This window comes from Melospiza melodia, chromosome 1 (genome assembly GCF_035770615.1).
Source record: "Melospiza melodia melodia isolate bMelMel2 chromosome 1, bMelMel2.pri, whole genome shotgun sequence".
Lineage (NCBI taxonomy): Eukaryota > Metazoa > Chordata > Aves > Passeriformes > Passerellidae > Melospiza > Melospiza melodia.
In genome coordinates, this window is record NC_086194.1 from 137,171,751 (window position 1) to 137,193,827 (window position 22,077).

General features: G+C 39.4%; 1 protein-coding gene across 1 annotated transcript in view; it reads left to right on the forward strand.

Annotated features, from left to right (window-relative positions):
* CLVS1 (clavesin 1) overlaps positions 1-22,077 on the forward strand; it is a 94,555-nt gene that overhangs the window by 26,217 nt on the left and 46,261 nt on the right. Inside the window, exon 3 of the mRNA XM_063169361.1 lies at positions 2,170-2,344. Within this exon, the coding sequence (XP_063025431.1) occupies positions 2,170-2,344 (175 nt within the window). The remainder of the gene's footprint in view (positions 1-2,169; positions 2,345-22,077) is intronic.

The following is a 22,077-nucleotide window of genomic DNA, read 5'->3' on the forward strand; positions in this document are numbered from 1 at the left end:
GCAAATTCAGAAGTCATTTTGTGGTCTGTAGCTCAGCTCGCTCAGTCTCTTATCAGTCCCTCTGGCACTGGAAATGCCACATCCCAGGCCCTGGTGGGCCACGGGTGTGAGCTCCTGGTGTTCTTCTGGGTTTTCAGTCCAGGGCAGGTTTGAACAGCTGCAATAAAAAGAAAAGCCACAGTCTGGGGAACTTCACTGCCTCAGCTAGCTAAAAACTAACTAAAAAAGAAAAGGAGAGCTCTGTCCCGCTGTCCATCCATGCTGCAGACATCACAGTCCAGAAGGAGGAATGTGGAGGATTGAGTGTAGTTTCTGAAAACAAACTCCATGCTTCTTTTCCCCCTGCTTTGTTCTCGGAACCAGTCTTAAAGGTGCACAACTTAATATCTAGCATAGACAGAAGAGACCACTGGGGATAGAAGCATCATAAAGGCACCCTAGAGCAGGGTGTATTTGGGGTTTTTTCACCAGATGTGGTCATCTGATGCTGCTGCTTGAAAGTCATCACCATTTCAGCTAAGCAGTAGGTAGTATATCACAGTTTTTTCAAAATAAATTTAGACCTAAAGTACATGCCAATTGCCAATCCAATCCGTATGCCTTCACCTGATGTTGCTAAGGAAATACTCCTCCTTTTAGCTGTTTAGTAGAGCTTCCCCATAGGGTTTGAAAAGGTCAAGGTTGTTTTGTAACTATAAATGAGGGAGGGGTGACTTGGTATGCAGCAAGAACAATATTATGTGTCTTTAAGCTCAATAAGCTCAATTTATTGCCCCAATAATTATACTTAAGAGAAGCTTCTAACTTTTGCAGAAAGGCAGAGTGCAGAAGCAGATTTTACAAGGGATCAGGTCTTTATAGAAGGAATGTACATTTCCACTCAAAACCTATTGAGAGAAAAGACAAAGAATCAGAGAAGAATTCACCATTTACTTTTAATAGAAATTTAACATGTGTTGATGCCATTCAGGGGTAGAGGCCAATGGTAGAGAAATTTGCTTTGACTGCACATATGTTTTTTTTATCTCAGGAAGAATTTGAAACAAATGCTCTTGAATGTTTGAGGGGATTTGTTTTAAATTGATGAAAACAGCAGAAAAGAAATAAATTAAAATCTCCATGGGAGAACATGGTGTGAACCTTCCCTGTAAAGACCTCAGATCTCATGAAAACTTGAGAACAATGCTAAGGTAAAACAGATTGCACTAGCAGTATATTACAATTTTGTTTTACACAAGGTTATACTGCACTTTGTGAAGCTTTCCTTACTTGTTACTCTCTAATGGAATGTATTGTTTGTAAATAATCTTAATGAGAAGGACAGATGAGGAGAGCACCTAATTCAGCTCGCTGGGGTATAAGTATGGACTAGTCATTAAAGTGTCCAAGTCTTGCTTTTGTGAAATGGAAGTAGTGAGGAAATGGAAGGAGTGAGCAGCCCAGGCTTCCCAGAGCAGACTTTCACATTAAAGAAAGCATTTCAGCACTTTTTTCCCTTTTACTTGTTAAATGCTTCAGGCCCTCCAAGGCTTTTAATTATTCTCCCAGAGCTGAGGGAAACCTTGTGGCCAGCCTACTGTAGCTGGTAATTAATAAAGAGCTCTCATTTTGAGCATATGTAGCCATTTTTCATGTTGCATTTGGTTGGCAAAAATAAGGCAACTGTCAAACTGCATTGTGTAAAGCCTTGCATCATTCCCTATACTCAAGCACAGAACCTAGTTGTATGATATCTTTTATATTAATATTGTACTGATTTATTTCCTTTTCTGAAAATAAGGAAACAAAAAAACTGATAAGAAGAAGGGAAACAAACTGGTAAAGTATATCCAAATGAGCAAGGATTTAAATCAATAGCTTGAATTTGTTTCATTTTATCACAGAAAAATAGTTTCCCAATGTAGCTTAGCTAAAATCTATTGACAGGTCTACTAGCAAAACTAAGGAGATCTCATTCAGTGTTTATTTTATCCATCAGTGACCAGGATTTATCACACGAAGCAGTTTTGGAGCAGCAACTCTTTAAAGACACTTCTGAAACAACTTTTTTTCAGGATTCTACCAGAATAAATCCCTGTCCTTCACTCATGCCCCACCCATAGCAAAACTGAGAATCTTGAGGTTTGAAGACAACTGCAACCATTGATTTTTTTTCTGCTTTTGCTTTAGGAACTCCTTCATAGATATCCTTCGGGCTATTCTGCTTTCCTTGGAAGTGCTCATTGAAGATCAGGAGCTTCAGATAAATGGCTTCATTCTAATTATAGATTGGAGCAACTTCTCCTTCAAGCAAGCCTCCAAGCTTACACCCTCTATCCTCAAACTGGCCATTGAAGGGTTACAGGTAGGTGGAGGGTAACACATGTACCTGCAACTTTTATTGCTGCAGACAGTGATTTTTGCTTCATCGGGCCTTGGGCAAAGTGAAAGGAGGAGAAATAATCTAGAATGCTTTAATGTTCCATCCACTTGCTGCATAGATCGATTTTCAGACATCTCATTTTGTCTGCCTTTCACATTTATTTCAGCTGTAAATCAATGTAGCCAGGACGTGTGTTACTTACCACAGCATTAGGAAGGAGGGTTAGAGATTTGAGGTTTAATCCATGAGAGAATTCAAGGGGATTAGAATCCAGCAGTGTCTGCCTTCTGGAGTGTGCAGTCCACATGCAAGCACATGTGTGTGCAGAGGGAGGGTGGCAGGAGATGAGAGCAGCTCCCTCAGCAGATGGAAGAGCAGTGCTGTGTTCATGGGAATGCGTTTGAGTAGGACGGAAAGGAGGAAGAGGGAGGACAGGCTCCCTGTTGTGGCCTCATTCTGACTGCCCTCATTTGTCACACAGGATCCTGTTGCTTTAGGGTTCAGACTCTTGAGGGGCTGCACTTCCACTTGGTGCTTGCAGATAAATAGGAACAAGCTAAAACCATGTGCTGTCATGGGGTTAGGTAGGAGGTGAGGAACAAGGCAGCTGGGGACTGATGGACAACCTGAGGATGAGGATAAACTGTGGTGGTCAGAGAGTAAAGTCCGAGCCCATCTCTGGTGTTAGATCTGAGAAGGACTTTTTACATAACCTTACTATTTGAGGGCATTTGATAGAATCCAAGGGCTATTTGAGTTGGAAGGAGAGATGGAGATCACTTTGTCTGACGCCCTGCTCAAAGCAGGGATGACTTCAATCTTATACCAGCTTGCTTAAAGACCATGTTTTCATGCGGCTACATATTTAAAAGGAGAGATAAGTAATTGGTTTTTTCTTGCTTAATACTTACCAGATATCCTGTTGTCATAAACACCTCAAGAAAAATTCTCTCTAGTGTGTTCATTTTTATTTTAACTTACATTCCAGAAGGAACAATATGTTCAACTATTTTTTTTGACTAGCAAATTATCTGCAACTAGATCATGATTGTATCTGCTTTGTTTTATTATTCAAAAATTAGGTAGAAAAATCTGCCAGCAATTTTAAGCCTGTGTTCCCCTTTGTGAGGAATTTTCATCTATTCTAACAAATTAGAAAGTCAAGCTGTGCAATTAGTCCTTAGCACAATACCTTATCTTCTCCTGCAGATACTATCACTTCATACAGAATAACATTCTTTGGTTCAAAAAAAACTTCTAGTCAGAAGGAAGATAAAGCCAAGTGACATTCATAACTAAATAAAATTCTAGCAAAGCATCCTTGTGCATGTCCAAATTTAGCTTTTCCATCTATTCAGTTTGAAGCCAGTACAGCCTTCATCCCATCCAATTTCTGGCCATGGCACTGCCAGGTTGTCTGCCTCCAGTTTGTTTGCATTTGTCAGCAGCAATACTGGAAGTACTGAAGCCTGGAAGTACCAAACCTTATAATTCTGTCATTAGCCTGACATCCTGTGCTGTGCAATTGAAGGAGGCAGCATTAGTTGAGTATGCAAGTGCATTTCTTTTCCTATTTGAAGATGAGTTACTGCTGTCTTCTCCAGGATTAGTAAAAATGTGACTCTCTCTGAAAGTACAAATTGGGATAATGTGTCCTAAACTTAGCTAACCACTGGCTTTGTGAGTAGTAGGAGTAGTAGGAGTTGTGAAAGCTGCATTCCTTTTTACCAGTTCTAGAAGCAAGACATTCATGCTTATCAAGCACATATTTAGCATTCAATGATGTTGGGGGCTTTTTGGCTCTCACCATTGCTGTTGAAGTCCCTTCACTGAGACTTTGTTCTATTATTATTGAAAAAGGACTAGTGCCATCCTAATGTAAAATTTGTATGAAATGTAGTTGAAATGCAGACAATACCTACATACTTCAGAAAAAGAGCCACTGCATTGGAGGTCACTGAAAGTAAAAAAGTCAGGTCCTACTCCCATGAGATGATGATGTCCAGAAATAAAAGCAGATTGTTTTAGTTCCTTGTTTTTTCTCATAGCTAAGGCGCTGTGCAAGTACAAATCCTCAGACAGGCAGATTACATGGCTATCTTAGTCCTCCTTTCTATGAAGAGATTTTGGGTTATATTAAGTCCTGTGTAAGTCTAGTTAAGTAGATGGAAGGAAAATAATTCTCTCTTACAATTTCTACTGGAGCTGAACCCATATGTTGCTATTTGTGCCAGGAACTTTCAGCCTCTCCCTATGTAATGGCAATTTTAATGCCATAGAGGAACAATTTTCCTATAGTTTTTTAAACTGTCATTCATTGTCTCAGACCATCACATTCTGACATATTGAATTACTTTAAAAAATAGTATTTAATAATTTATGCATTTAGGTTTTTTCTTACATTCAAGTTGCTTTCGGCTAATTAATCTTTCAGCAATTCTATATTTTTACATTTGCCTTAAATTTATTTTTTCTCTAATTATTGCTACAATGCATTACAACTAAAGTGCAGACAGCAAGTATTACACAGGTGCATATATTTATTCATCTTGAGATGTAAAACAAACACTAGTCAAATCTAGTGGACTTGGCTGCAGAAATTAATTTTATTCAGGCTGCTCAGTTTCCAACACTGTAAAACCTGTAAATACTTAGGAAGATGAAGTAGGAGTTGCATCACCACATTGCTGAATGCACATTTTGCTCAATATTACTCCTTGTTCTGTATGGATTTCTCCATATATTGCATCACACAAGACAGTTCATTGTATCTCAGTTACTTTATTTAATGACCTAAAAATGCCCTTATGCCTCCACTTCAAACAACAGTAGTTCAGATGTTAAATAACTACTTGTACAGTATAGCAATTCTCATCATGTCACAGCAGTGTGGGGACAAAAGTCTTTGTAGTGCCTAAGCCATCCCTGATTAACAAGCTCTGCTGTTTTAGCACAAGACAATTGTCACTGTATGCTTTGAGCTCATGCTGTATTCCTTCCTAGACCTTACAGATCTCTTGAATTCTAACACATTAAACATAAGATTTTCATGTGGATGGAAAGGTGGAGAGAGAGATGTGTCCAAAATAAACCTATTTTGCTAATAACTTTCCAAGTTTTCACTTCTAATCTTCATTCTTTTAAAGTGAACAGCTTTCCCCCTTCATAGCATGTTTTTTCCTCTTTCTCTTCATCTGTGAAGTCACAGTTCATCATGTGTCATGCTGAGCTTGTAATTATCTTATAATGGTAGACAAAATTGAACTGTGGCTTAAGTTAACCAAAGACTGATCTTCTGGCACTTTGCATAATAGAGTAGAAGCATCAGAGTCCAACAGCAAAGGTCAGAAAACCATGTTAAAATAATGATGCAGGTGAAGCATGCAAGAAATGGTCACTTCTCAGTACACAGGATGTTTGCTACTGACCACTGCATTCAAAGACTCCAATAATCCTGGAAACCTGAAGTGCTGCAGTGAACACGGCCTTCATGTCCAGTGAAACCCAGACATTTTTTTAATGTAAGGCTAGTTGGTTTCTGGTCTGAGGATGTAGTTGGTTGGCCTCCAGACAGGACTTTTGATTTTATGGTATAGCAACGAGTATAAAGAAACACTTTGTTCCTGCCTTATCCAACACCAGAGCTATGTACTGCAGTTTGGTATGTGCATGCACGTAGCAATTTAGAAATTGCCCCAGCCAGTGCTCTGAATAGAAATGCAATTACTTCTCAGTAGCATCCAGAAATCTTCCAAAACCTTCCAAACAGCAGAAGGTTTGACCTTGCCTGCTATTTCTTAGATGAAAGCCAAGACAGAGGGCTATGGTCTACCAAGACCCAGCTGAGTGGCTTATGACACAAATCACCAAACTGGATTCAAAACTGACCTGAAGGTCAGGTTTGCACTCCAGAGCACCTAATACTGTCTCACCTAACAGGTCACTTTCCCCAAGGCTGTCTCAAGGCAGTGAAACAAGAATTAGGGTTGACGGCTATTTCCTGGCTGTATTCTTTCTTTCTTTGATATTTGTGTCACATGCAGGTGTCCTCAAATGTGATTACAGTCACTCTTAAGAAATAAACCATATTCCCACTTTGTGACAATGATGACTCACTGCAGGAGTGGTCTTTAGGGTTCAACAGGGCTTTGATTCAAATTTCACAATCATTGCATTGAGCAGCAGTAACAGGAGGGAGCAACCGAGATCTCCAAACAGGAATTTGTCTCCGGAGTTTCATTGGCAATAACTTGACAGAAGATTTGACCAACAAAGGACATTAGGAGAACAACTAAATTTCTTTAAGTTATCTTCAGTTTATCATAATCCAGACAAAATTTGAAGCTAGTATTTCTGTGAGGAGGGGAAAAGGAAAGGAAATCAATGATGCTTGGCTTTAAAAGACTTTGATCAGATAGTGGTGCTGATTAAAAAATCTTTGAAAAAAATCTTCAAATAAGGGAAAATTGTATAAGATTCTCTTAGAAAATTGTCAAAGGTATATTTGCTAATGCTACAGGATAGCATTAATGTTTAGATGAAATCAGAAAATTAAGCTAACAGGTTTGTTTGGAGATTATTTCACTTCAAAATCTAGAAAGAGATGCCAATTTATGAAAAAACTGTGGCTGTTAAGAACTATATGAAGCTTTTTGATCTTTAACATAAGCAATAGATTTTAAAAGTCTTTTTTCTTTCCTCCTACTGTAATTTTGTAGGATTAAGAAACCTAATGTTAGTTCAATTATAACAGCAAATTATTTGTCTTTTGGCATTGTCTTAGACAATCAAATATTTTTCATGTTGTGCTTCAGAAGGAAAAGCTATAGTATTAAAAAATGCTCAAAAGTGAAGGAGAATGTAGATCTTAAAGGAAAAAAAATTCAGTCCAATATTATGCCAGAGGTGTAATATTTTTGTATGCTTTTTTTTCCCCAAATCTTACTGAAAAATATGAGTCTTTAGAGCTGATAAAAGTTTTCAAGTCAGAACCATTTTATTTTTTTCTGGAACTATGCTGTATTTTCAAAATAGCATTATTACAGTGGAACAGATTTCCAAAATTATCTGGAAATAGGTTTGTTTCAATAATTTTAATCTGGGAAACAAAATGCTTAATAATCTATTTCATTATGAGTGGTAGGAAGCATTTGATTTCTGCCTTAGTTGTTAGTATTTCCTGCTTTTTGAAGTTTGAATTCAAGTGGAGGTAATGGAACAGTATCTCAGAGCATCATGGCCTGGCTTAATGGACATAATTTAATGTTAGTTATGGTCAAACTGGGCATCTGAACAGAATCCAGGCAGTCCTTGAGTGTTTGGAGATTTCACCAAGCCCTCTGCCCTGAAAACTTGACGTCTCCTTCACCAGCCCAGACTGGGCTGGAATCTCCAGACTGGAGCAAGGAACTGACTCTTCTTTCCTTGTTTAAACACATTTATACTCTGAAACCGAGGTAAATGTGAACCCTTTGTCTGAATAAGTACTTCCAGTGGAACTCTTCATGAGTCATGGGAAGGATGTAGGGTGTAAGATGCCTGGCATAGTGAGTATAAGATAAAACTCTTCTTTCCACAGAGTTTCTGAGCATAATATTGCTGCTACTTGAAAATTTAGAGTGAATGAGAATCCTCATTGTAAAAAGCTGATAAACACTCAGCCTTTCTGTAGAAATCTGTAGTGTAAGGTTAAGTTTGCCTGTGCTATAAATATTCTATGATGCTATTATGTGTCCACCAGTATTTACAACAGGTCATATTAATAGAAAGACAGAACTCTGTCATTGCCTACTGAAGTCAGAACAGATAAAATCCTCAGTGACAGAAGCTATGCAAAGAAAACCATATACAGGCTCATGTATCCACTGGCTTGCACAGGGACAAACCAAAAAACCTTAGCACCTCATATAAAAAGATCCTAAGTGTAGATTTAACACTTTATTTCTTGAAAAATTACTGCAGATTCAAAAGTTGTTCATTCAATTGTTTGGCTTCTCCTCAGCTTTTCATGTTGAGAAAAGTGAGCAGAGAGCTGAGGCCAGTTGCTGGAACAGTGTAACTGGCTGTGGTTCTGTGCACATCTGCAGAGAAATGATGATCTGTGGCAGCTGAGAATCTGTCCCTCTTTCCCTTCCCCAGTTAAAAAGAAACCTGCCTAAAGGCAGACATTTTTTGCATATTTATGTCCAGAAGTTAAAGACTAGTAAAAACTTAGGGAAATACTTAGATTTTGGATTTTTGCAAAAGCCTTGTCATTATCTTCCTCAGGATATGGAAATTGAAGAAAAGGGGGTCCTTGAAGATGGGTAATCACAAGTGTTCATGTGTCCAAAGGCATGTTGCAGCTTCCCAAAGAGTCCCTGTTAGTAACTGCAGAAGAGTAACTCAAGCTTAATTCTATAGAGACAATATGAGCTATATAAACATGGGTTAACCTACAGAAGGGGGTCTACAAATCTGGTCTGTGAAGGAAATAGAGACCTCCTCCCAGTAAGAGTGATTGAACTGTTCCTAAAGTAAGACAACTTGAAGTTCTAATGATCTTCAGCACTGGAACGTGCCTAAAGATCAGAATTTAGTAGATGCTTTAAGATGTAATTGGATATTCTGTTTCCTAAACATATGTAGCAAAAAACTTTCTTGGTTTCAAGGCCACTACTTGTATGAGACATCAAACTGCATATATACACAAGTATTGGAATGAAATAATTTGCAATATATACACATAAAAGGCATACAATTTTTTTCATTAAAGGCTGCCTCTAAAGTTCTCAAATCTGTTTACCTTGCTAGCTTTTCCTTCAGCATTAGAATGTGCTTCATGTAAGAGACCTGTGCTGGAACATGAAGCCACAGCTAACGATGAGCATTTAGAATCCATTGAAAGAAGGTCAGTTTGATCATTCCAGAAATGCTCATGCTATCTGTCTCCAGCAGCTGTTGTGATATGTAGAGTGAGTACTCTCTGAGCTGCCAGTGAGGGAGCCTTTGAAATTAATGGAGATGAGAAGAGGGATTGACTCATTTTATATTAAAAAAAGGTAGATAAACAGACTTCTCTCTCTCCAAGAGAAGGCCTGTGTTCATTGTGTGTCTATCATCTCTAGGGAGTTGACTGGAACAAGGAAAAAGCAAAGGATAGCAGGCTGCAGACTCACATTTTTCACTTGAAAACTGGAATTAACTGCTTAGTAGAATTGATCAGCCCTGCCATGTTTATCAGTTGGATGCTTTGGGGCTTTTTGGCTCCAAGTAAAGGACAAGCTGCATATATTAAACGGAAAGACTTTTTTAATGCCAGTTATTACATTTTAATAAAGATCTCACCAAGTTGCTGATAAGAACTAGAAAGAAAGAAAATACTCTTTTAGTCCCAGCAAGGAAATGTAAAAGTTTATTGCAGTAAGTCTTAGTGATAGATAGTAAAAAAGCCTAGAGCTAACATCAGTCATGCTCAAACCTTCCCACTAACATGTGCACAAATAGATCATGTTATATGTTGAATGTTTTTTTCTCTCATAAAATATGAACCTGGTCTAATGTACTTGCACTAAATTACATTATCTCTGTCCTTCATAATTTCATAAAATTTCAGGAATGATCCATCTGTAATATGTTTAGCTTTTTTTACAACTCCAAAAGCTTTCTCCTTTTTAGCATGGGAAATGAGTGAATACTTCCTGAAGAGAGTATTTACTTACAGGTAATTTCTTGCTGTGACAAATATACACAGTGATTATGCAAAAATAGAAAGGAGATTGCATATAAAAGACTAGATTAGAAATAGATAGGAATAGTGACAGTTCAGTGAGAGCTTTGTGACAACAGAGTTGACATAGGTGTTATTTTGTCTGAGATGTGGGGTGGCAATGGAGGTACACGTGTATAGGGAGTGGAGGCAGAGCAGGAGGAGTCATCATTCTGATATGACTGCACACAGTGGCATAGATTATGCCCTGAGCACAGCTAGACAAGGACTTGGCTCTCTCTAGGAGAAGACTCATGCTGGAGCCTTCACTAATGACTGCAGAACTGAAATTCCTATCTCCAGGGAAGGCAGCTGTGGCAGGGTAAGATCAGCTGCTCCTTTACACCCCTGGCTCACAGCCCTGTCTTTAGCACATGCCTTCAGGGACGTGCTGTGGAACTGCCTGTGGGTCCCCGACTGCTGCCGTGGAGCACCCAGCAGCTCCGCTCACACAGCTGCAGGAGAGGGCTCTGGGCAGGGCTCTCTGTTCATTCTGCTCCTCTAAGCAAGGTAATTTCTGGTGCAAGTTTTTAACAAAAAAGCTGCTGTCAGAAACATTTTGAAATTCTGCAGAAAGGCAATGATTTTTAGAAACATTTGCCTACTTGTTGTTTGACTTATGTGCAGAAAACTAGGACTTTTCTGCGAACATAAAAATTTTTTAAAAATCCTCGGGTATTATTATCTCCTCCTCAACAAAGGAACTTAGGAATTCCTCAAATCTTTTATGGTCATACATATTTGTATGGCTATACATGCTTGTATGGCAAATATGTGTATGATCAACATGGTCAAAAGAGACTACAATGCTTTCAGTAAGTTTGAGGTGAAGTCCCAGCTGATGCAAATAGAACTTTTACCATTGTCTTGATGGAGGCTGTAATTCCATCCCTATTAAGCCATGGCAGAAAGTGATTTTCCACTTCAAGAGAGACTTCTAGGCTTGCACAAAATGTCCCTCAATGTCTGAGCATTTTTTGGAAATTCTGTACATCAATAAGAACATTTGCCTAGTGATCTTGAAGAACTCCATTTTGTTCTCAGATCCTTTTGCGTCTCTTCTTAACCATGTGGAACCTTAAAATTAAACAAGCATTCCTGAATAGCAGGAGTTTCTTGATGTAAAAATGTCAACCTCAAACACCACAGTCTTCCAAGGAATATTGAAAACACCAAGAGAAATATTCAGCCTATTTCCTTCTCCCCTCATCTCTACCCCTTGCCCCCACTAAGCTTTGGTTTCAGCAAATGGACATTTTCTGAGGAAAAAAAGGATTTCAGTGGAAATTCATCCAGTAGTTCTACTTCCCTGTAATTCAAAACTTCCTGTTATTAGTTGAGGATGTGTTTTTCATCCCTTTCTGGTAGACATATTAGACCATTAGACCATTTGAATGTACATTCTGATTTTCATTCGGAGCACACTCCCACTGTTACAAACTGTTTGCAGTGGAATCAGTTTAAAGAAAGGCCAAAGGGTAATAAAAATAATTTCCATTTCAGAGGAGGCTTTCTGACCAACTCCAATCTACATGCAATAAAAATGCAGCAAAGAAACAACACAGCTAACACAAGTATAATTCCAATGCAAATATTCTTCAAATAGCAGATACATTTGGAAGGTCATTAGATTGACAGTTTTTCAGAAGAAAGGCAGAAGTATGAATATATATGTGATGAGCAAAGTACTTGATGGCTGTGTAAGAATTACAGAGGAAAACAGCAGAAATTTCAATGAGCTGAAAATAGAATGCAAGCGTGCCTAGGCTTATAGGGTAAGATAAATTTTATTCTTCTATTTTCCAAGAGAATTTAGAATTTAGTATTTTTGAATTAGTAAGTGTGCTCAGTAGCATATATGCCCAGTGTCTGAAAGAAATGGTTTCCTGTGGTTTGGTGGGAATGTTTATGTAAATGGACACCTGCAGTTGCTACCAAGGATCCAGCCCAACTTCACACAGAAGTTTCCTGAAGAGTCCCACTAACAATTCAAACTTTGTTTGGTGTCTCTTAGAAATACAGAGAACCTGAAGTGAATTCTGAGGAAACAACATCTCCTCAGTATAACACAGACAGCATTAAACTCCTTGTGATGGTCCTTGCCTTTATCACATAATTTATCAATCTCATTGCCAAGTGCAAGGGAAGCTGCAAGGAGACAGTCCTAAAGAGATAAGGATTCCTGAATCTGCAGTAGAACTGAAATTAATTAATTGGCACAGATAAAGCTTCTGACTTAATTAATCACTGTAACTGGGCTTCCTGTTTGCATTGGAGACAATATCTACCAATCATTCTCTCTAAAAAAAAAATTAAAAAATTAACTTTTGCATTTGAAACCAACCAGGCAAACTTCAGTTTCTGTTGCTGGCCACTGTCTTTGCTTAAACTGAGTCCATGATCACTGCAGTGTGGGGACTGTAGTCATTTGCCACTGGGTGTGAAAGAGCTTCTGGGACAACTTTTCACACATAAATGAATAAATGAATAAATAAATGAATGAATAATAAAAAAAAAGCATACATACTTTGGTCACAAGAGCTGTGTCTTATCAAAAGTGAGATAGCTCAGTTTCCCTGCAAGATTCTAGCTTATGTTTAGAGTGTATCACCCCACATATTCCTATCTGACATGGATATGTGTGTTCAAAGGATTTTCTCATAATATTTGCTGCCCATGGAAGAAGGACTGCAAATACTAGAGGAGTTCAACCACAGCCATCAAATCAGCTAGCCATTATCTACTTTTTCCACTTTCCAACCTCCCAGCTATTTCTCTACCTTTGATACTGCTTTCTCCTCTAAATATTAGAAGAAAAATAAATCTGTGAGGTAAAACAGGTGTGCAAGGTGTGTATTCTATGGTGCTGAGCTCTTATGGCTAACAGTGTTAGTTATTCAAACACACAAAATATAATTAACTATTCAAGAAATTTCCCCCCTCCAATTTGTTATACATGCCTGAATGAATGTTAATGGGGTCACACAGCTCTTTGAACTGCTGCTGACAGAACAATAAAGAGTTCCTGTGGTTTTCAAGAAACAGCACAGTATAATTTTGCTTGCTTTGCAAGGGCATATCTTAATGATATCATTATACCCTCTAAACTCCTGGTCCACTCTCAGAAACTCACAACACTTCAAATGACAAGTTACCTTCTCTTCTCCCTGGGAGAATTGAATCTCAATTATAATTTATAATGTGTTACTTACTCAGTGAATATTCCTTTCCTGTGCCTCTGAGAGGTGCCAGCTATGGTATTTTAATGAAGCACCCTTGTTTTATAGCCTCTCTACTCTGAAACTGGAACAACAGCATTTAAAGAGCTAGACCCTTTACCCACTTTCCTGAGTGAGGAAGGCAAATGCATTCCATTTGAATTGTCTTAAAAGACAATGAAAATAACTTAGATTTGTCTTTATTCCAGAGGTGTTGCACCTGAACAGTATTGCCTGAGAATGTATAAATAACTTTACCACTAAATTCCTGCTGACTGTGGTAAAATTAATTCAAATGTTTAAACTATTTTATTTTGACTGCTTGCACTCCTTTGAGCTCACTTATTTTGCAAAGATATTCTAGGCAAAATAGCTGTAGAATGTTTGTTAAACTAACAACATAAGTGAGCATTTTAATTAGCTTGAGTAAATTTATTTGGTATCTACCTCTAAGGATTGCCCAGCTTTGTGTATACAGAGGGAAAAAAGAGAAAAAACCAACCCTTTGTAGTAATGCATTCCTTTTCTTTGAAGCCTGTGCAGAAAGTACATCTGTAAGATACCAGGTCTAGAGAGAATGAAAGGAAAAAATCAGGAAGGAAATAAGGTTGCATGCTTAAAGGAGATTCTGCACATTAGTAATCTTTGATGATTTTTTTTTTAATTGGAAGTTTTACATAGTACAAATTCTGTAATAACATTAGAACATGATTTTCAGAAATGAGCTGTCAGCAGCAGAGTGTTTTATTGGACACTCACATTGTTGAAAATAAATACATGAATTAAAGGCACTTCTGAGCAGTTTGCTGTCAGGCTGCAGTTTCTCCTCAGAGCAATACCTCAGATCTGGGTCTGCTCAAATTGCCCTGGACTGGTCAGTAAATATCCATGCCTCTGGCATAAACAGGGGCAAGCAATCAAGGATTTCAGTGCAGTGAATGCTCAATTATGTCACCAGCAAAACAAAGCTGATTGTGGTAAGCACAGGCAAGAATCATTGTCTCCTTTGTTTGGGATTTTTGTATATTTGGGAGGTGGTGTCCAAGCCCAGAGAGACAAGCCCATGGCACCTCTCCCCAGACCCTGGAGGCTGTGTTTTCAAGGCAGGCCTCTTTGATCTGGGCTGGTTGGCACACTGAAAGAAGATGTGAAATAACTCTTGGCAGGAACATTTCACTAACAATGAAACATCTGTTGATTTCTGCGTAGATTACATCCTTTTGAGAAACCTGCCACCTCAGTAGGGACAGATTTGGAAGATGTGACACAGGTGAAGACTTGCATCCCTTCTGATTTCTTTGCCATTCAGCTGTTGTGTCATGTGAAGCAGATCTTGCGTCCTTTAAAAGTTTCAAAATGCTGTTTGAACATGATAAAATGCAGGAAACCATCAACTTGAAAATTATTTGTAATTTTCTTTTTATCTACCTTTTTGTACTTTCAGTCATGAGCTGACTTTCCCCTTGCATTTCTGCAATCATTAAAGCACAGCAGAGCTTCACAAGCTGGAGTGTTGTTACACTGCCACGATGGGACATTCTGTGAAGCAGAACAGCTAATGCCATCTCTCTTTTTTTTAGTTGAGTTTTGGGGGATTTTTTGGTTGGTTAGTTGGGCAGGTTTTTTGTTCAGTGTCAGAATGATGTAAATTAGCTCCACAGCAACACATCAAACATAAGCTTCCTGTTGGGAAGTGGTTCATCAACTAGCTGAAGATCTGATTCTGTTCAATATGGTTGAAATGAGAAAACAAACAGCCACTATCTCTCCCTGATCTCCCCAAAAAGAGGCAGAAAACTAATCCTGGAATGAAATAAAAATGTCTGAGCCAATGCTATGTAAGCTAACAGGAAATCATTAGATATATACTGCCCACCCTTTCCAAGCTACACATTTCATTTGGAAACAAATCTGTACTTGGAGACATCAGTAATTATTTCCATTTATTTTCCGCTTCAGCGATATGTAAAGCTGCAGTTTTGATATAGCTTGCCAAATGCCTCTGTTGATTTACATGAAAGGTTCACAGGAGGCAGAAATATTTGCCTGAGGGATAAAAATAAACATATTCAAGCAAACAAGATGCTAGTAAAAATGTAGTAAATTCTGAAATTCAGTGGAAAACTGACAGTGTTTCTCCCCGTGCTTATCTAAGCATGACCATGGGAGAGTTCGGTGGATCAAAAGCATGGAGCATTCAGTCATCCCCTCTGATCCATCACTGCTCCTGAGAGGCACTGTGACTCTTTTGCAGAGGACAGAGTGAAGGCCTGGTGGTGGGGGCAGGAGCTGCTGAGCTGAAGGTCTATTTATCCTTTGGTAATGCTGGAGTGAGCACTGCTGATGGGAAGAGCAGGGAGGGGAGAACCACAGAGCCTTTCTCTCCCTTCCTCTGAGCAGCCCCGCACACACCCCCGGTGTCCTGGTGTCAGGGAAACCAGAGACTGTGAGCATGAGGTGAAAGGTGGACTGCAGCACTATTACTCCTCTGACCAAAAACCAGGAACAGCAAAAGATCCCTGAATTCCCCAGCTGGAGCTGTGCTCTGGCAGAAAACCACACCGTTTCCCCCAGTGCTTTTCAGCTTTCCAGGAGTTCTGCGCAAACCACAGGAATCAAAGGGGAGAGAGTTTCACCCAGACCCCTCGTGCTGCTGCTGCTTTCTACCTGGCTTTCTTTGAGGAGTGCATGGAAAGCTCACAGCAGGTCCTCTCCTCCAGGTGGGCAGCAGACTGCCAGTCAGAGCAGCTGCTTCATAATACACTTACTGTCTCCCTCTGAAAACATCCAAAAACTCCACAACACTCCTCGTCTCTTTTATCTCCTTAGCCCCATGGATTTTTTTTAACAGATATGGAAGTGCAAAAAAAAAAATATTTAAAACCTTTACTTTGCATTTGCAGTCTAGGTTTTGAGTCTTTGAGGTGCTTGCAGTTAATGCCTTCAAGATTTTGTTGGCTGCATGAACGCTGGAAAAAATTCATTTCCATTTCAATAAAAGCCAGGCTTTCGTGCAATATCACAGGAACTTAATGCTCAGCTTTGAGAGAATCTTTGAAAATCACAAAGTTCAGCGCCAGTGCTGATTCTATGTCTCCACAGAATATGTTTTATATATATCCTCCCTCCCTTGCAGGGCACACTTGTGAGCTGGCTGCTGCTGCTGGCCTCACAGAAGAGACAGCTGCATTGGGTATGGTTGTGATGGGAATGGGGTGGTGGTTTGGTTGGATGGAGGAGGAGGAGAGATGGATGGAGAGGCACAACCTCTCTCAGCCAAATAACACAAAACATCCATTGCCCTAAGCAAGGTTTCATGATCAGCTCCATCACTTCCCTCATCACAAAATTCACATCAGTGTCTTTTCTAATTGGAAATGCTGTTTATTTTCAGCTAAAGTAGCTCATTGCAAAAGACATCCTGCTTTGGATGTAGTCAAAAGGACTCTGGTGTACAAGATGTACAAACACCCTCAATGCTTACTTTTGCAGTGACAATGAGGGTGGTTTTTTTTTTTCTCTCAGACTGAAAGGTTAATATTTAGCAAATAATTTTCTCCCTCTTTACATCAGAGGAACAGGGCTTACCTTGAGCATGAAGTGCTATGTTTTCATTTGCTCACACCAGCACTGAAGAATCAGACCAAAACATCAAGCTTGATTTTACTGCCACTTGCACACCTTCTGAACTTCCATGGAATGGGGATAATTGAGCAGGGAAGAGCCTCACACTATTGCTGATTTAGATGGAGAAACAGCTCATCTTGTCCATTAAAAAATGGGCAAAGTTTGATTTGGAGACCATACATTCAGGAAGTTGTTCTAGTGATATTAGAGAGCCCTTACTCTTCCTGTTGAAAGACCAGTTCTGACCAGAAAAGAGTGATCTGTGCTATCAGCCACAACACCATCTTGTCTAGGAGTGCAGTAGTTCCTCCACCACCTGAACTGTGTTAGTCAAGGCTTTCAGGCTTACTTAAAGGGGTGTGCTATCTCTAGCTGGATTTATTGGGCAGTTTTCAGCCACCACTGCTGAAAATTCAGTTCAGACCTTTGCTGAACTCAGGAACTCCAGACCAGGTTTCCATCTTGCTTCTTTCTAGCATGTAAAGCTCTACAGGCTGGAAAAGATGATCTTCTACTGGTTCAGTTTCACTCCACAGCTTTTCAAATGCACAGTGTACTTCTCCTGCTGTAAGCTCTGTTGTACCTTAGGTTTTTTGTCCCAGTCTTTAACACTGGCAGCAATGTGAGGCTAGGAGGAAAATTAGCATGTACAGCTTAAAAGGAAGCACATGTTCCTGTGCCAGAACAAGGAGTTTTTGAATAGGAAAAGGTCTAAATGAGGCACCTAGCAGGGTTTTGTTATCTGTGAGGTCCTTGTACCCCCTCACACAGCTATTTTATCACAAAAAAATGGATTAATAAGGTGTTGATCCATAACTGTATCTGCACAGTGTCTTAATGTACTATAAATAGAGGAGAACAAAATGTCTTTTCCAAAGGTGAAAACAGGTTTAATAAAGTGGTGAAATAAGCTGCATTCTGATTGCAATGCTAGATCTCAATGGGAAGAAAAAAATGGTTCAGTGAGAACTCTGCATGCTCCATGAGAAAGGAAGAATGGATAAACAAGCATCACTAAGGTAGCACCCCTGGTGTAAGTGGAAAGGAAAAAAATGTTTTAATTTGAAAAGCAACTGTGTGCTATCCAGAACTGATAGTGAGTTTTTGTACTCTGCCTTGTGTTCCACCCATCAGGACTTTAAAGCCTCCTGCAAAACAAGAGAGATTTTTGCTGACACAACAGTCTGTCAGCAGGCAGCTGGGCTTCGGGGCACTCAGTCAATGGCATGGCAATTATTTACAAAGAAGAATAAGTAACCTCTAATTCTTTGGGTCTTAGTTGCCTTTCACCTCCCCCACCTTCTTCACAAACACAGGACTAAAGAGAGGAAAATAAACCTAAAAATGCTTTCTTTGTTGTTAGAGGCAGAGAGTGGGGGGAATGGAAAACAATACATGTGCATTTTCACCAGTTTTATTTTTCAAATCCTATAAAAAAGGAGGCTCCAGGTCTAATTGTAGACTAAAAGTAAGGAAATACAGGGTCTAAATACATCTGATTTTCTAAAATAGATCTTACTTTTTACTATTTGCATCTTTTTAAAGTATATTTCTAGGAACTGCAACCTGTATTTAGGCTCTCCCTGTGGGATGCAGGAGTTGGGTCAATTCCCTCTGGGGGAGCGGAAAGGGAAGAGGTGCTGTGGTGGGGGAAGGTGGGCTCAAAGTCCCATGGAAGTTCATTGTGGTGGGTGTAGATGTTGGCAGAATGTTCAAGCAGAGGTGAGGGGTCCAAAGATGGAGAGCTGAGCAGCCACCACAGCCAGGACACCAGTGTTTGGGGTTCCTGACCATGGAGTGCTGAGGGATGGCAGTGGCAGTGGCAGTCTGGGAGGGAAGTGCAGGGAAATTGAGGGGCTTAGGCAGAAAGAGATTTGGAGCAGAAGGTTGGAAGAGCTGAGGAGACTCAGAGTTGGGTGGTGCTCTAGATAGGTTTTGAGCCAAAGGGGGTGGGTGTTCTGGTATGTGCCAAGAACTTATGTGAAACTCTGATCCAAGATGGAAAGGTGGAATTAGAAATAAACAGGAGCTTCAGCTTTGGAGTAATAAGAGCTGTGGCTGTGGTTCAGTGGAATGGGTAAGGGGTCTCCAAGGTTGTTAGGCCAGAAGGGATAGGCAAAGTTTAACAGGTTGTGTGGGATATCTATGGCACATGACTCAGATGTTCTTGCAGGGATCCTGGTTTGAAATGGGAAACACACATCACATCCTTTGGCAAAGGAACCTTCCTTTTTCCACATCACCAGGACCACTAGGGCCTGTCAGATGGTCTACAAGGAGCCTGCAAGTGCAATTAAGCATTTAGTCAACTTTAATATTTCATAATATTGCACAAAGTCTATATCTAGACCTTGCTGATCACCCTAAATATATAAAAGAGTTGTTTAAAACAGGAGAGGGGGTGTGGAGGTTACCCTCCCTTCATCACTCTCTCAATTAGCATGTGAAGCCAGAAGGATCTTAACACTACATCGAAAGGAAAATGCCATCAGTATTTTAAGTAGCTAGCATCCTTATGAACAGTCAGGGGGGCTTTTCTCACTCCCCCGATCTTCTTCTGGCAGCAGTGCTCAGCACCAGCTGGCCTCCATCACTCCTAGGAGTGTCTTTCTAGTACCAAAAGCTCACAGGACCGTATTTCACTGAATCATCACTTTTTTTCTAGCACAGTTTGTGTGTATTCATACATAACAGTTCTTTGAAAAAAGGTCAGGGATATGATTTTGAGTAAGCTAATTGGAGTTGAAAGCAGTGTCAGCTCCAGAACAAGTTCTGAGGACAGAAGTGAGCGTGCCTCTCTGCCACAGTACCTCGCTCTCCACCAGTCAGCCTCCTAAAGACCCCACAAATTCATAAGCCTCTTAACATAATGTAGACACTAAGGAACTGGTATTTCTTTGTATTTTATCTTTTGCTTACTGAGATTGGAAGGATTTCTGCTTTGTAATCTCAAAAACCCTAATGGTTTGCTGCACATGCTTCTGTATTCCTAAATTATTAATTTTTCTCAGCTCCTGATCTGGAGCCTTCTCTGGGTGCTGGTAATGAACAGGTTAAAACTTTAACCTGCCATATGTACATTGTAGCTACAGCCATAAAAATAGCAATGGTATACTTGTTCACAGTTTAATCAATACCCTTAGTTCTTTTTCTACCTTTGGATTTTATGAATTGAATTATCAATACTACAGTACAGGTACATTTCTTAAAGTTCATCAGAAAATTTGAAGACGTGTGTGGCTATTTTAATCTAGACTTAAAAATACTCCTTGTGTTACTCTATTTATTTTGCTCCTTATATCCTCCAATTCAAACCTTCAAAGTCCCCCTCCCTCCCTCACAGGAGTACTTGACTACTGGGGTCTTTCATGGAGAGCTAGGAAATTATTCTACAACATGCACACATACCCCAGACTATAGAAAAGATGGTTGCCACATGGGCTTGTATAGCTTTTGTCATGCATGGGAAAGCAATTGCATTTTCTACCTTTTGGATTAATAGTGTGGGGGTGAAAAGCAAGACCCCTTTTGCAGGCATGTTCCGGGCTGCAGGAGCTCTTCACTGTAAATCTAGTATAAATCCCCTGTGCCTTTCTAAACACTCCTACACAGCTCATGAAATGGCACTGTTCAGCAGTTGCCACCTTCCTGACAGCAGTAATTGAGGAACAAACACCGGTCTGTTCAGATATTTTATAAATACAAACATATATCCATACGTATGCACGTACATAAGGTGATGGTGGCTTCATGGAGGTCTCTTCCAGCACTGATGTTCTGCTGCAGCTCCAGTGAGCTCCACACAGACCTCTCTCTGTGTTACTGGAATTGCTGCAGGACTGTCAGGAACATGGATCAGCCACCTCAGTTCCTGTTCTCCAAGAGCTCAAAGGGCCTGTGGGATCTGCTGTCATCTCAAAGCGGCACATCCTCACAAATACACTGGTGTGTTCCTGTCATAGTAACATTTGCATAAGTGTTATGAGAAAAATTGCACAAAGAAAACTTTCCTGTGCAGACAAGGTTTTACCCATGGCCATGCAGAGCTTCTGTTTGTCATCAACTGTATGACAAACTGTATAACTCTTTTTTTAAAAGTTTCTAATTTTGGAAAACACCTGTGAACCATTTCTATGTATGTGTGTGTGCTTTGCTTAGCAGAGGTCTTTAATAAGAACTGCAAGATTTTGCCTTCTGAAGAAGCAGCACAGCGAAAGTTTTACAGCTGACTTTACAATAAAGTTATTCAAATATGTCTCAGACACATTTTTGGCATAGCTGCCATTATTTCCATTGAATCACAGTTTTAAATTTTACATACTTTGAGACTAAGAATAATAAGAATAATATGCACCTAATTTTCTTCAGGCCATATACGATTCATTCAGCCATTTACCAGCTATTTTAATTTCAAAAGTTGCAGGTATTTCATAGCATTTGATATTTTAGGCAGTCCTTTTTCCTTCTTTGAATATTGATAAGATTCCCTACAGGGAAGGTGGTAAGATACTTTGATTCATGAGTTATATTTTGCAATAGATGCAAAAATATGAAATAGAAACTTCCTTTTTCTTAAGTTCATAAAATCAAGAGTCATTTTCTCTAGGGCCATTTTGCCTTCCATCCACTAGCTTAAAGAATTTGTATCCATTTGAATTTTGCCAACAGCAAGAGCTGACAAGTAAATGCAACACATACACAAATTCCCAGAACTGACAACAAGGGCAAATCTTTTGCTGACTTCAGAACCAAAGATTTCAGCCTAGTAAGTAATTTTGAATTATTTGCCATTCTCACACTTCACAGTAAAGGGATTGGACACAAAAATATGGATCCAGGAACCTGTTGGTACCATCTTTTTGAACTGCAGATACTCATTTATGTTTTCAATGGTTAATACATTTATTACAGGAAAGAGTAGTATTTCACATCAAAGAAGTTCATGCATTTTTCCTTTGTTTGCTAATGTCTGTCTTTCTTTCTAGCTGTGATTGACATTTATGACAACTTGCAAATAAATAAACAACTTCTGAAATAATATTATTGCTATTGCAGCTGCACATACAACTATTCAAAAAAGTGCAGAAAAAAAAGCCAAAACAAATTTAAAAAATCCACACTCC